Consider the following 12847-nt stretch of genomic DNA (forward strand, 5'->3'; position numbering starts at 1 on the left):
CCTTCCATCCCTGATATTCTATGAATCTATGATTGTATGATTCAGTCACACAGCTCTGCAGTTCCAAAGCATCACACACTTGTAGGCTAATGCGTTGGAGACAGAACAGCTGTAGGGAGCTTAGTCTCTAACCCATCACACCTCTGACTTCAGTGCAAGCTAGGAACCTAAGGAATTGACCTTCCTCGGCAGCAGCTCTGTCGTCCAGCTGTGCGCAGAGCAGCCCACTGGCCAGGCCAGCAGGAGACAGACACCCTGTAACAGACTGTGACACCTAGGTGCTTGCTCTCCCTGCTGCTGGGGCCAGCTCTGTGGCTCAGGCTGACTTTGTTCCAGCAGGTGCTCGCAGCAGGATCCTTCTGCCCCCAGAACGGCCACTTGGCCCAGTGAGCTGCCCTGAGCACGATGCTCTCAGCCTGGGTCACCTGTGTGCACAGAGCCAGCAGCCGCCAACACATGCTCCCAAGCCAGAGTCAGAAGGGCGGCCCCAGCCTCACTTAGAGTGGGTGGAGGTCAGAGATTTGCACCTTGGCTCACAGCCTTGCCCTAGCTGCCAGCAGCTGCCAGGGGTGGGGCGCAGGAGGCAGCTCCCTGTGTGAGCCCTCCTCAGCAACCCTTTTCTTTGCCTTCTGGCTTGGGAGCCCTTGGATTCCCTGGGTTGAGTTTTCTGACTTTCTTCTGCAGCCCAGGAGGCCAGACACTTCCTCTTCTGAACAAATGGAAGCTGAGACTGTCACGTATTCATGGGCCTCCAGGAGCTGGGGCTTTACAAACACTCCACATAGTGATAAAAGGGCAAGAGCTGGCACCACTGGCAAGACGCTCCCTGGAGGACTGGCTCCCAGACAGGCTCTTGGTGTCTCATGGCGATGTGTAATGCCGACACACTCAGTTGTTGGTGGACGGGATCAAACATAGCTCTTTTAGCCAAGGCTGTTGCTAGCTCATCACTCTCTAGCTCAGTGGTTCTCAACCAGGAGCACCCCTGGAGTACTCAGAGCTCTTCCAGGGGGTACATCAACTCATCTAGGCCAGTGTTCTCAACCTGGGGGTTGTGGGATGGGTTTAGGAGGTTCACAAGTGCAGGGCTGGAGTTAGGGGTGGACACCACAGCACAGAGGGCCCTGTAATGCTGTTATGTGGTTCAGCACCAGGCAGCAGGGCTCGGGCTCCTGGGGTACAGTAGTCTGGAAAGGTTGAGAACCGCTGCTCTAACTGGCATAGGTGCCACAAGAGTGGGACAGAGTGCCACACCACACAGGCCTGGATCACATAGGCAGCACCCTGGCTCTTCACGCCAGCCACACAGAAGCTCACTCTGCTGGCTATGTGACATGCTAGATCGCACCATTCCTCTCTCCTCGAGCAGTTTAGGCAGCAGTGGGACTGCCCTGCCCTGCCCTGGGTGGAACAGATGGCCCCCAGCCTCACAGGAGCCATATGGGTCCTACCTCCCCTGACCCTGTGGCACCCCACTAATGACACAGGTGTCAAACCTCAATGCACATGGCCTTACCCACAAGAGGCTCGTTGCTGGGAGCACTGGTGCGAAGGGGTCCACAGCCTCTGGTGCATTGGGAGAGTGGTTCTAAGCAGCACAGTGCAGTGGTCGCAGGCTCTGTGTCCCTCCCCCTCCACACCCAAGGGAAAGAGAGAGCCAGGAATGACAGGGGGCCACTGGTAGAGCCCAGCAGAGCTGCGTGCTCGTAAGCTGGGGATTCACATGGTGCTTTCCCTACCAGACAAACCACATAGCCAACTGCGTGGCTACATCGGCGCCATGAGCACAGAGCCCATGCACCTGCACCCTGACCGTTCAGCTCTCACTCCCTGAGGGTGGCCATTCTAGGGGATGCAGGGCAGGCAGGAGCGATGGGACCATCCCCTCTTCAGTACCTCTCTGTGTGCCAGAGCACTGCCAGTTGACAGGGAAGGACTTAGGCCTACTGGCTAGAGAAGGGGACTGGGAACCAGGACGTCTGGCTTCTATTCCCAGTACTGCTACCAACTTGTCATGTGAGCCACGGCCTGCTCCGTGCCTCGGTTTCCCCACACTCCAGTGGGTACTCACGTACCTTGGATGGGGTTTGTGTGACTGAATTAGGGCATGCTTGTACAGCGCTGTGTGATCTATGACAAGAGGGACTAGAGGAGGGGAGAGGTTTATCATCCTGGGGAGCCCCTGGTTCTCTGAACCCCCCTTGCAAGATGGTGTTCTGGCCAACTCTTCTCTCGTCTCACTCAGTCCTGCTGTGCCCGGGACGAGGACCTGGCCTCCACTTTGGGTGGGACAAGTGTGCAGCACCACAGCCTAGGCGGGTTAGCAGCATGGCTGCCCACTCACAGGGATGGCTCTGGGATGCTCGGAGTCTCTACAGGGCGAGTGGAAAGCCAATGCCCTAGGCTGCACTGGGGACCCAACAGAGGGCTGGCTGTGGCCTGGTCTCTGAAGTACAAGCAGAACTCCTGGGTAAAGGGCAGCTCTGCTTTGCTGGCCTCTGACAATGCCCAAATGTGCTGGGTTAATGCACCAGGTGATCCTGTCCTGCCAGCAGCTGTGCACTGCCTGCACAGGCTGTGTGGTCAGGCAGAGGGAGATGCAGCTCCACTCCTGCCACTTTCGCTGGGAAACTAACATTGCTCTGTTCCCAGGACATGCCACTGCCAACAGGAGTGAGGGGGCAACACAGGAACTAGTTTGTGTCTGGACCGCAGCAATGCAGGACACAGGGGAGAGGCTCAGCGCTGGGAGCTCCAGGGGAGAATAGAATGAGGGGGAACCAGTGACTATGAGCTTCTTTTATTGTTGGGGGGCTAACTGGGGGGAGGAGGGTTGGAGAGATGGGATCAAGGAGTGGCCACTGCCCCTAACAGTGAGTAATGGAGCATGACAGCTGGACTCCCATCCTGTGCTGCCCCTGCCCAGCACACCCTGCAGCAGGAGTTGGGCACTGCCACCCTCAGGGACCAGAGCTGGGTCTGCCATCTGTGGAGCCACAGCCTGTGTCCTCAGGGCTCAGCATCTCCCACAGGTTTCAGGGCTCTGTGCTGACTGGCAATGGGGAAAGGTGTGTGTTTGGGGCCTAGGTTTTCCCTCTCTCGGTGTGGGGCACACACACTAGCTCTTAAACTGGGAGTGCACAGAAGGGAGTGAATCTGGCCTCCTCCAGGGCCCCAGCAAAGGCAATTCGCCCTGGTCTGTGGGGCGGCTCATGGAAGAGGCATTTCCTATGTTGTGGGGTCTGGCTAGCCTCTCAGCTCCCCTTGTTAATGCCCTGGCAGAGTAGGGGGATGCCAGCTGCCGCCACAAGGACACGTGGTTGTACCAGCTTCAGGGTCACTCTGTGGCCCCCCCCATCTGATCACCTCACAGAGCTGCCACAGGCTGTTCCAGCCTCATATCTAGACATGAGCTCCCTCCCTACCCCACTGGAGGGCAGTGTGAAACCCAAAGGTCCCTCTGACCTGGGGTGGGGGGACAGTGACCCCCATGTGAGCCACAGAGGGAGAGTATGTGGAGCTCTGAGGCTGCTGCGGGGAGAGAGCAGGGCACCCCCAGGCACAGATGCACGTCCTGCCCCCAAAGCCACAGAGCAATGCTGCTTGGATATACTCTTGGGAAGCACGCTATCTGCAGGGACCCTGGGCCTGTAATGGGACATAGCTGCTCTTGGCTGGGGCCGGCGTACCTTGGTGTCCAGAGAGTGCCCCGAGTCCTTCCCCACGGCGTCGAGGTCTGTCACCCCCCGACTGAACTCCAGGGTGCTGCTCCCTGGTGGAGGGATCTCCACTGCGTCGATATCCGTCTCCTCTGTGGGGACAGCTGCCTTCTCAGCTCTGGCTGGGTGGCAGGCTGGGAAGAGGCAGCAACGGCATGGTCAGAGGTGAGATGGGACAACGGCAACTCTGGCCCAGTCCAGCTCCCCAGGGCTGAGAGAATGTGGGCTTGGCTAGCAAAGAAGGCCCATTCCTCCTTGTGGGGGAAGCACTTGAACACCTGCCATGGGTCACACATCCCTAGCTGGCAGCCCTGGCTGACACCCCCTATGGGGCTGAAGCCCTGAACCCCACCTCTCTGCTGGGCAGAAGCCAGAGGCGACAGATGGGGGGGTCATGTGGGGTCACATCCCCCCCCTCGATTTTTGGCAGGATTTGCTAGCCCCGCTCGGTCACATGGTGCTGCTTGGTCCCCTCCCTGCATGGCAGCTGCTGGAGCTGGCAACCGGGGGCTGTGACCTAGGGAGAGGCAGCGCCTAAGAGCTGGGAGCTGCAGGGAGAACTGCTGCTTTTGCTGGGGTCTCTCTATGTGGAGCTAACACCTGGGAGCTGCAGGGTGGGGCTGCTGAGGGTAAGAGGGAGGGTGTGCCTGGAGGGAGTGACTCAAGCTGTTGAGTGGAGGCCTAACCTTTAAATTGCCACCCTCCACTCTCAGCAGGTACCAGACACCTTCGGCAGAAGCTCGTAGCCCCATCATCCTGCTGCAGGGCAGAATCCCCAAGGTTCCTCTCCCCCTAGTCTGGTAGGTAGGGAATGGGGGGCTCTGCAAGCCACAATTTAAAGGTAAAAGAGCCGGATGTGGCTCATGAGCCGTGGTTTGGCCACCCCTGGCATATAGCATATCAATCCACTGGATACCTTCCCCCAAGCCTGTAGGGCCTCCGGACTGACCCTACCACTCCAGTGAGACCCCTGCTTTCTGCACGGCAGAGGAAGCGCTGGGGCAGCGTTGCCTAAATTCCCAACCAGCTCCGTGGGGTGCAGTGCTAATAATGCCATGGTGCCACAGCCTCGCTGTTATCTGACGCTCAGTTCCAGTCATTCATGCTGGCCCACAGTATCCTGTTTTCAGTGTTTGCTGTGACATGGCATAACTGCTCTGAGAAGGTGCCTGCAGGGATTGGGGCTTGAGCAGTTAGACCTAGTGGATAGAGTCAGGGGCTGGAACCGGAGTCAGAGTTAGGTGCCAAGCCAGGGGTCAGAGCCAGAGACAGTCAGGAGCAAGCCAGGGGTCGAAGTTGGAGTCAGCATCAAGGGTAGGGCATAAGAGCAGGGACCAGGAGTGAGGCAGGAACTGGGCAGAGGTGGGAGTCTGGGATAATGAGGGCAGAGGGTGGGAACAGATTGGGAGGCAAGGCTCAGGGCAGTAGGCAGGGGACAGTGGAGCATCAGTCAGTCAGGGATTGACCTAGCTGCTCAGACAACTTTCTGTTTCTGGTTTAAGTGGGGAATCCCAGCCAATGGGTGGGACAGAAGTCTCCCCCAATCTGGAGCTTTGTGGGGCCCTTTGTGAAGCAGAGCTTTGCTGGCCCGCTTCTGCAATCATTCAGGTGACCTGCTGGGTGGTGATCATGGTCTGAGTCCTGCCTGGGGACCCTCAGGTCTAGATTCAAGGCCCAGGATCACTCACATCAGCCCCTCTCCCCAGAAGTAGGGGCTGAGTTTTCCAGGCTGGTTTTTGTGGAAGGGGTTTACCAGGTCAGGAGGGTGGTCATTCTTCGCTGGGTCCCAGGAGCGCTCTTTGGGACTTAGCTTTCCCAAGCCATAAGATGCCAGAGTCTAACCCGTCTGATTCTGGCATCAAGGATCTCACGGAGAATATACTCATCATGGTCATGGACATATACTGGTGTGGAGTGATGGTTGGGAGTGGAGAGGGAATGGGTCCTGAATGTGGGGCTTCAGGAGTGATGTATGGAAAACTGGGTGTATTTGGAGAGAATGGGGCAAGTTGAGTTCAAAGATGACTGGGCTAATGTGCTGGAGAATGCGGTAGGAGCCAAAGAGCTGGTAGTTCAATTTATGAGATGGCCTGTTTGTGTGTACGTTTTTTGTTGAGAGCCATAGCTTCTGGCTTAGCAAAAGGGCAGGCCCCTCCTGTCATTGATGGTCCACATGTTGTTTCTTTCTTCTAGGTGTCCTCCAGGTGAACTTTTAGGTCATCTTGGGTTTGACATATATTGTGTCTAGTCCAGGGCTGCTGGGCTGTGGGAAGTTGTGGTTAGCTCCAGGTAAAACCAAGGATGGAACCCATAGTTTAAAAAAAAAAAAAAAAGGCTTTGCACTGTAGAAGCATGTTCTGCGTTATTGTACAGGAACACTTCCTGAGGTAGCAGCAAGAACCCTTTGTTCTGGTGAAAGTTTATGTAGTGTCGAGTACAGTTTATGTAGTGCTCCAGAATCTGGTTGGTTCTCTCCACTGGACCATTTGTCTGAGGGTGGTAGGTGGAAGAGAGGCAGGAGCAGATGCCCCAAATCCAGAGAGCATCTCACATAAAATGGGAGATAAATCACACATCATGCTCAGAGACCATGTGCAGTGGGAGGCCATGGAGGCAGACAACTTGGTCCACACAGACCTGGGCAGTTTCCTGGGAGAAGTTTAGGCCAGTGCTGGGATGAATGTGCCATCTTTGTGAAGTGGCCCACTACTGTCCAAGTGGTAAAAAAACCATGGGACTCAGGTAGTTCTACTAGCAAATCTAAGGCAATTACTGTCCAGGGGCTAGGGGAGTCTCAAGGGGCTTCAGGAGTTCAAGTGTTCCTAGGGGTTTATTGTGCTGTGCCTTGTAGTGGGTACATACATTGCAACACAGACCTGCATATGAGGCCACCAGAAGATATGAGAGACAAGGTGCTGCGTTTTAAAACAGCCAAAATGTCCAGCTGGGGCATGGGGGTATCATGGCATACTGGTAGGGCTGTGTCACAGAGTCCCCGAGCGATGCTCTGGAACTGCTCCCCACAAAGCCAGTCAGGACTTTGGGGAGCCTCCTCTCCCTCGGAGCAGACTGTCTTCAGGGCAAGAAGCTCACACAACTTCACCTCCTGAGTCTCTCCTAGGAGCATTCAGCATATGCCCCTCCGTGCGCTTCCCACAGCAAGTCTGCCCAAGCGGGGTCCTGGGGAAGCCACCGGGTCCTGCACCCTCACCTTGCAGTCAGAAGTGACTCTTAGCCAGCCAGTAAAATGGAGGTTTATTTAGATGACAGGAACACAGTCCAAAACAGGTCTTGTCGGTACAGATAACAGGACCCCCTTTAGTTAGGTCCATCTGGGGCCCCCGGGAGGTCCCAGTCCCGTTGAGAGACCCGAGCCCCATCGAGGCTCCCCTCCATTTTCCAGCCAGCTTCCAAAACTGCCAAACCCCCTTCAGCCCCTCCTCTCCGGCTCGTCTCTTTCCCGGGCCATGAGGTCACCTGATCTCTTTGTTCTCCCACACCTTCAGCATCCCCCTGAAAGGAGGGAAGGGCCCAGGCCATTAGTTGCCAGATGACAGAGGGTCGGCCATAACTGAGGCACCCACACAGTATTCAGAGGAAACATTAAAAACAGTCCCACTTCGTCACAGGCTGTAATCCTTGGAGGCCTAGGGAGAACATATATATGCTCATTCAGTAGGTTACCCTGTCTCGTATATCGTAGGGGTCCTTACTTATAGCTTTCTGCTTGACTGGAGGGATTCTCTGGGTGATGGTTGATCATATGAGGCTGAGCAGATCTTGGTGGGGAGCCGTGCCCAGAAAGTTCTGAGGCTTGAGGATGGAGGAGGTTTTGGAGTTCAAGTCTTTAAGATCAGCTTTTCTTCTAGGACAAAGTGTCAGCCTTGCTAGTTTGAGTTCCTGGATGATAGGAGATTGCAAAATCAAAGTGCAAAAAGAATAAGACCCATGGAAGTTGTTGCTGGTTGGAGGCCTTGGCCCAGTGCAGATATGTGAGGTCCTTCTGATCAGTGTACACCTGGACTGACTATTGGGCATCTGCTAGATAGTGGTGCCACTCTGCAAAGGCCATTTTAATTCCCAGGAATTCTTTGTCCAAAATTTTGAGACGTGTGGGTGCAACAATTGTTGAGGATTGTGCCTTTGGGGTAGAACCGCTCTGATTGCCAGGTTGGAAGCTCTTGCTTTGATGATGAAGGCTTATGTGGTGTCGGGATGGACCACTTTGGGAGTGGTGGTAAACGCAAGTTTTAATTGCTTGAAGGCTTGCTGGGCCTTGGGAGACCACAGGAAACTGGTGTTTTTGAGGAACAAGGCAGTCTGAGAAGGGCAGGCAGTCACCTTCCACAGAGTGCAGCTGTGCAGCACAGGGATTGCACAGCCAATCACTGGACAGCAGGAGGGCAGGATACATGAGCCTTGGCCAGCATTAGGGCAGAAGCATGCAGCAGTGCTGGCCGACACTGAGGCTGCCAGTTGAGCTAAAGTATTTGCTGTCATAACTCCTAGAGGAACAGTGTGAAGAGCCTGTTGTGTGTGGGGCCCTTGTTTGACTGGACCTCAATCGGTTTGAGACTATGAACTGCCCCATATGTCCTGCCGGGATGACTCTGAAACCTAATGATGCTGTTTTGAGTTCAGTCCACTATAAGAGCTCAGTATTATGAGGAGGAGGAGGAGGGGGAGAAAGAGGCAATGAGTCTGCAATGGGGCTGCCTGGCAGTGGGTCCCTGAGGGCACAGGTCTGTGCTGAAGGGATGTCCCATGTAACGCCTTGTCTCAGCAGGGTGAGCAGGGTGAGCAGGAGGGTGAGCAGACCTGAGAACCAGGTGGGACTGACAGAGTACACAGAGCAGAGGTCACTGGCTCTCCTTGCAGGCCTAGTTCCAGAGAGAGAAGGATGGGCTGGGCAAGGAGATCGGCACAGATGGGGAACTGGGCACCCTCCAAATGGTCTGGGACTTTGGTGCGGCATGTAACTGGGAGGAGCCAGAGTGCTTGGGCAGTGCAGAGCCGGGGGATGGGCCTGGAGCTGAGTGCTCGGGGAGGCCCTGGAAAAGACAGCACAGGAGTCATTCCTCGGGGTAACAGATAAGAGAGAAATGTATGCAGGGCCCAGCCTGACACATGGGGACGAACAGGCAAACTGGCTCCAGCTTGACTCCTTATGAAATGAACTCGCTTAACCCTGGTGTGCTCCATGCCCAGGAGAGACGCCAATGCCCCTCAGTTCTGACTCGCAGCCCCCCTGCTCCCCACTCCCAGTCCTGGGCCCCCACTCCAGCTCTGCTAATGCCCCTTAATCCTGACCCGCAGCCCCCTGCTATCCCAGCCCTGGGCCCCTACTCCCAGCTCCGCTAATGCCCCTTAATCCTGACCCGCAGCCCCCTGCTATCCCAGCCCTGGGCCCCTACTCCCAGCTCCGCTAATGCCCCTTAATCCTGACCCGCAGCCCCCTGCTATCCCAGCCCTGGGCCCCTACTCCCAGCTCTGCTAATGCCCCTCAATCTTGACCGGCAGACCTTTGTTATCCTAGCCCTGGGCCCCCACTCCCAGCTCTGCTAATGCCTCTCAATCCTGACCGGCAGCCCTCGGTTATTCCAGCCCTGGGCTTCCCACCCCAGCTCTCCTAATGCCTCTCAATCCTGACCGACAGCCCCCTGCTATCCCAGCTCTGGGCCCCCACTCCCAGCTCTGCTAATGCCTCTCAATCCTGACCCGCAGCCTCCTGCTATCCCAGCCCTGGGCCCGCACTCCCAGCTCTGCTAATGCCTCTCAATCCGGACTTGCAGCTCCCTGCTACCCCAGTCCTGGGCTGCCTCCCTCCCCCACAGCTCTGCTGATGCCTCCAAGCCCAACCTGTGGTACATCCAAAATCCAGTCTGCAGAGATGACCCGTGCCTGCTGATGGGGGGGGGGGGCACAACCCTGAAACAGCTCAAGTCACAGCCCGCCCCCGAAAGCAGCAGCATCTCCCTGCAGCTCCCAGCTGTTCCTCCTGCCTCTGCCTCTCCCTGCCCAGCACAGCTTGCAGGCTCAGCTGCCCCACAGAGAAGGGGCCCAAACGCACCATGTGACCGATCAATCTTGTGAGGCATGTGACCCCACATGACCCCCACACGTCACCTCTACCAGTCTGTGCCATTTCTGTCCATCATATGGGGAGGGGCATATTCCCTTTCCGAGATCCTCCCCGCCCCATGGCACTGGCACTCAGGAGACGAGCATGCCCCCTCCCCACACACTGCTGTATTGTAACCCCAGTGACCGGTGTAACTTCGTTTTCTTGGCCCCAGCTGAGGCAACTCCTCCGAGACTCTGTCGGTGCAGGAGCTGCTCACTGCAACTCGAAGCAGAGAATTCCCCAGGGCCAGCCCCAGGGAGGAGGCGGAAGGTCTGCTCGGGGCCAGGAGCTGCTTTAATACTATGTTCTCGCTTTTACCTGCACACCAAGTAAATGTTATGGGCTGCAAATGAGAATCCCAGGGCTGCAGAGCTGGAAGAGTCCTCGATCCAGTCCCTTGCCTTATGCCGAGGCTGGACCAGGCACACCTAGACCATCCCCAACAGGGGCTTGTCTAATATGAGCATTCGCAGCTGGCACAATCCGCAGCCCTGTGAATGGGTTCCCAGCAGGACAAAGGCCAGGACCTAGCAAATGCCACTCCCTGCTCTGGGTAAACATCCCAGAGGCAGAGGACGTGTGCACGCCTTGATCTCGAAGCCCTCCATTAGCCGGGGCAGAACGGCACTGTCAGACACTGCTGGCCTTCGCGCCCCTGTGGGGTCTCTGCACTACCTGGCACCTGTACATTGCTTCGGGGGGGCCTCCAGCTCCGGGGGGGGGGGAGAGGGAGGGGACAGCCTGCTCCCTGCGCGAGCCACAAAACATCTGCAGGCCAAGAACACGACTGGAGGCCATGGCCTGCCCTCAGCAGGAGTCCCAAGCACAGAGCCTCTCCCAGCCTGCTGCGGCGTACCTGGGCCACCCATGTCCTCACTGTCACCATCCTCCTGCCCGTCTGCGTCCTGCTGGGTGTGCTGCAGGCTCAGCTTGTGGCAGACCTCGAAGGCCTGCCCCACGGTGCGGACGATGCTCATGGCCTGGCTCTGGGGCAGAGGAGAGAGGAGCTGTGATGATGGGCCGTAGGGATAGTGCATCAAACCGCTGAAGTTGCTGACAGCCTGGGAGGCTTTGCTGGCCAGAACCCCAAGGAGCATCCTGAGGCTGAGTCGGAGCCCTGGATGGCTCAAGGGCCAGGGCTCTGCAAAGGGCTGCATCCCAGCCACCCTCTAGTCCATGCACAAAGGGAGAGCTCTTATCTACCTTGGGGCCCTGTGGCATCACGGTCTCTAAGGCTCTGATCCAGAGAGGCTCCTAGGACATTGCCAAACTTTCAGCCCTGAGTGCTACCTCCAGGGAAGCTGCACTGGAGTTGGCAACAGTGCGTGATTTCTGTCTCGAATGCCTCTGGCCCTCGTTGCACAGCTCTGCCCTCCACACAGTTCAGATCATGCCTCAAATGGCCTCTGGCCTTAGCTGGCGTTTGTCCAGCTTCGGCTCCAGGTGTCATTCTAAGCACTCCTCCCCTTGCTTGGTGAGTGTGGACTCCCAGATGTCAAGGATCTCTAGCAGGGAGGTGAAATATCACATGGTTCCTGGTGCAGCCCCAAAGCGTGATCCATTGCTGCCCATCCCATCTCAGTGAGGGGCCCCACATTGGTGCACAGGGCGGGGGGAGGGGGGAGCAACTGGGGGCATTTCCCAGCTGCTCTGACAGGGAGCGGAGAGCAGGGGAGAGGTGATGGCCACAGCTCTCTGAGAACAGCAGGCCGGGGCAGCATGGTCCTGCCCTAAGGGGTCTTGCAGCCACATCAGCCTCATGCCTTGAGTTCCTGCCCATCCAAACCAGCCAGTGTGGCCAGTCCCTTCAAGACCTGGGGAATGGCAGCTCTCCCAGAGCACAGCCCAAGCCTTGCAGCTCCTGTGTGACAGAGATAGCTTGGCCGCCTGCTGCGCCCTCTGACCCATCAGTCACAGCATTAGCACCCCGCCAGGCCCACGGTGAATTGCTTCAGGTGCTGGGAGGGGAGAGAAGCAGTGAGGAGACGGGGGATGGCTTTGTAGCTCATGGCCGGCTCTAGGTTTTTTGCCGCCTCAAGCCAAAAAAAAAACCAAAAAACCAAACCCTCTGAGAGTGCAACTGCTAAAGCCGGAATGCCGCCTCAGGCACATGCTTGGTTTGCTGGTGCCTACAGACAGTCCTGTTGCAACCCAGGTCAGGCAAATCCGCTGACCCCAGGGGTGTGGTACCAAGAACCCCCCATTGCAGTGACAGGACCCTACTGGCTCTGCCCAGCGCACGATGGGACAATGGCTGTGGGGAGGCTGGGCAGCTCCTTGCTGGCCAGTCCCAGAGGTGGTGGCCAGAAGGCTCTGTACAGCAGGGTGTGTGAGGAAGGGCTGAGCGCTGCTGGCCTTACCATGCCTCCGAGGCAAGGCACACTTGGAGCTCCCGGAGCTCTGCCTTGCCACAGGCTGGTGGCGGCGCTGGAGGGAGAATCCAGGAGCTCCGGGGTATCCAAGAAACAGCCATTTCCCAGGACCTCCCCACAGGAACAGCACCTTTGAGTCAGCAGCATGGTCACCCTGCAACCTCACAGAGATCCCGCATCCCTACAGCTCTGCCGCAGGTACCTTCTTCTTGGACTTGAAGACGTTACACCTGAAGACGTTGCTGGAGCCGTCTCTGGCGATGTAGCTGAAGATCTTCAGGTCCTGGGAGTCATGGGACACGTAGAATATCCTGCATGGAGAGAGGGGAGGGATGTCTGCATTGCAAGCCCCATCTGTAGCGCTCAGTGGGCTGGAAGGCCTCACTCATGCTGCTTGTGGGGCAGGTGCTCGCAGTACTCATGGCCGAGCCAATCCACAGTTCAATGGTGAGCACAGCCTACCCCTGCTCCTAACTCTTTCCACTACCCCTATCAACACCGGCATCGTGTTGGCTGAGGGGGAAACACAGCAGCCAGCAGAGCAGCTGGGACTGGCCGGCAGCTCATCAGTGACTCATGGGTGACTGGGCCCCACAGACCCTCACAGTGAAAGGGAATGGGCCACCAAATTG

General features: G+C 57.1%; 1 protein-coding gene across 5 annotated transcripts in view; it reads right to left on the reverse strand.

The window, feature by feature from the left end:
• The window catches only part of NOS1AP (nitric oxide synthase 1 adaptor protein), a 167208-nt gene that overhangs the window by 41059 nt on the left and 113302 nt on the right, over positions 1-12847 (reverse strand). For all 5 annotated transcript variants that reach the window (XM_030573260.1, XM_030573259.1, XM_030573258.1 and 2 more), the window contains 3 exons: positions 12418-12526; positions 10700-10829; positions 3690-3853 (listed from right to left, as the gene is read on the reverse strand). In XM_030573260.1, the coding sequence (XP_030429120.1) occupies positions 3690-3853; positions 10700-10829; positions 12418-12526 (403 nt within the window). The remainder of the gene's footprint in view (positions 1-3689; positions 3854-10699; positions 10830-12417; positions 12527-12847) is intronic.

Source organism: Gopherus evgoodei, chromosome 8 (genome assembly GCF_007399415.2).
Source record: "Gopherus evgoodei ecotype Sinaloan lineage chromosome 8, rGopEvg1_v1.p, whole genome shotgun sequence".
Classification (NCBI taxonomy): domain Eukaryota; kingdom Metazoa; phylum Chordata; order Testudines; family Testudinidae; genus Gopherus; species Gopherus evgoodei.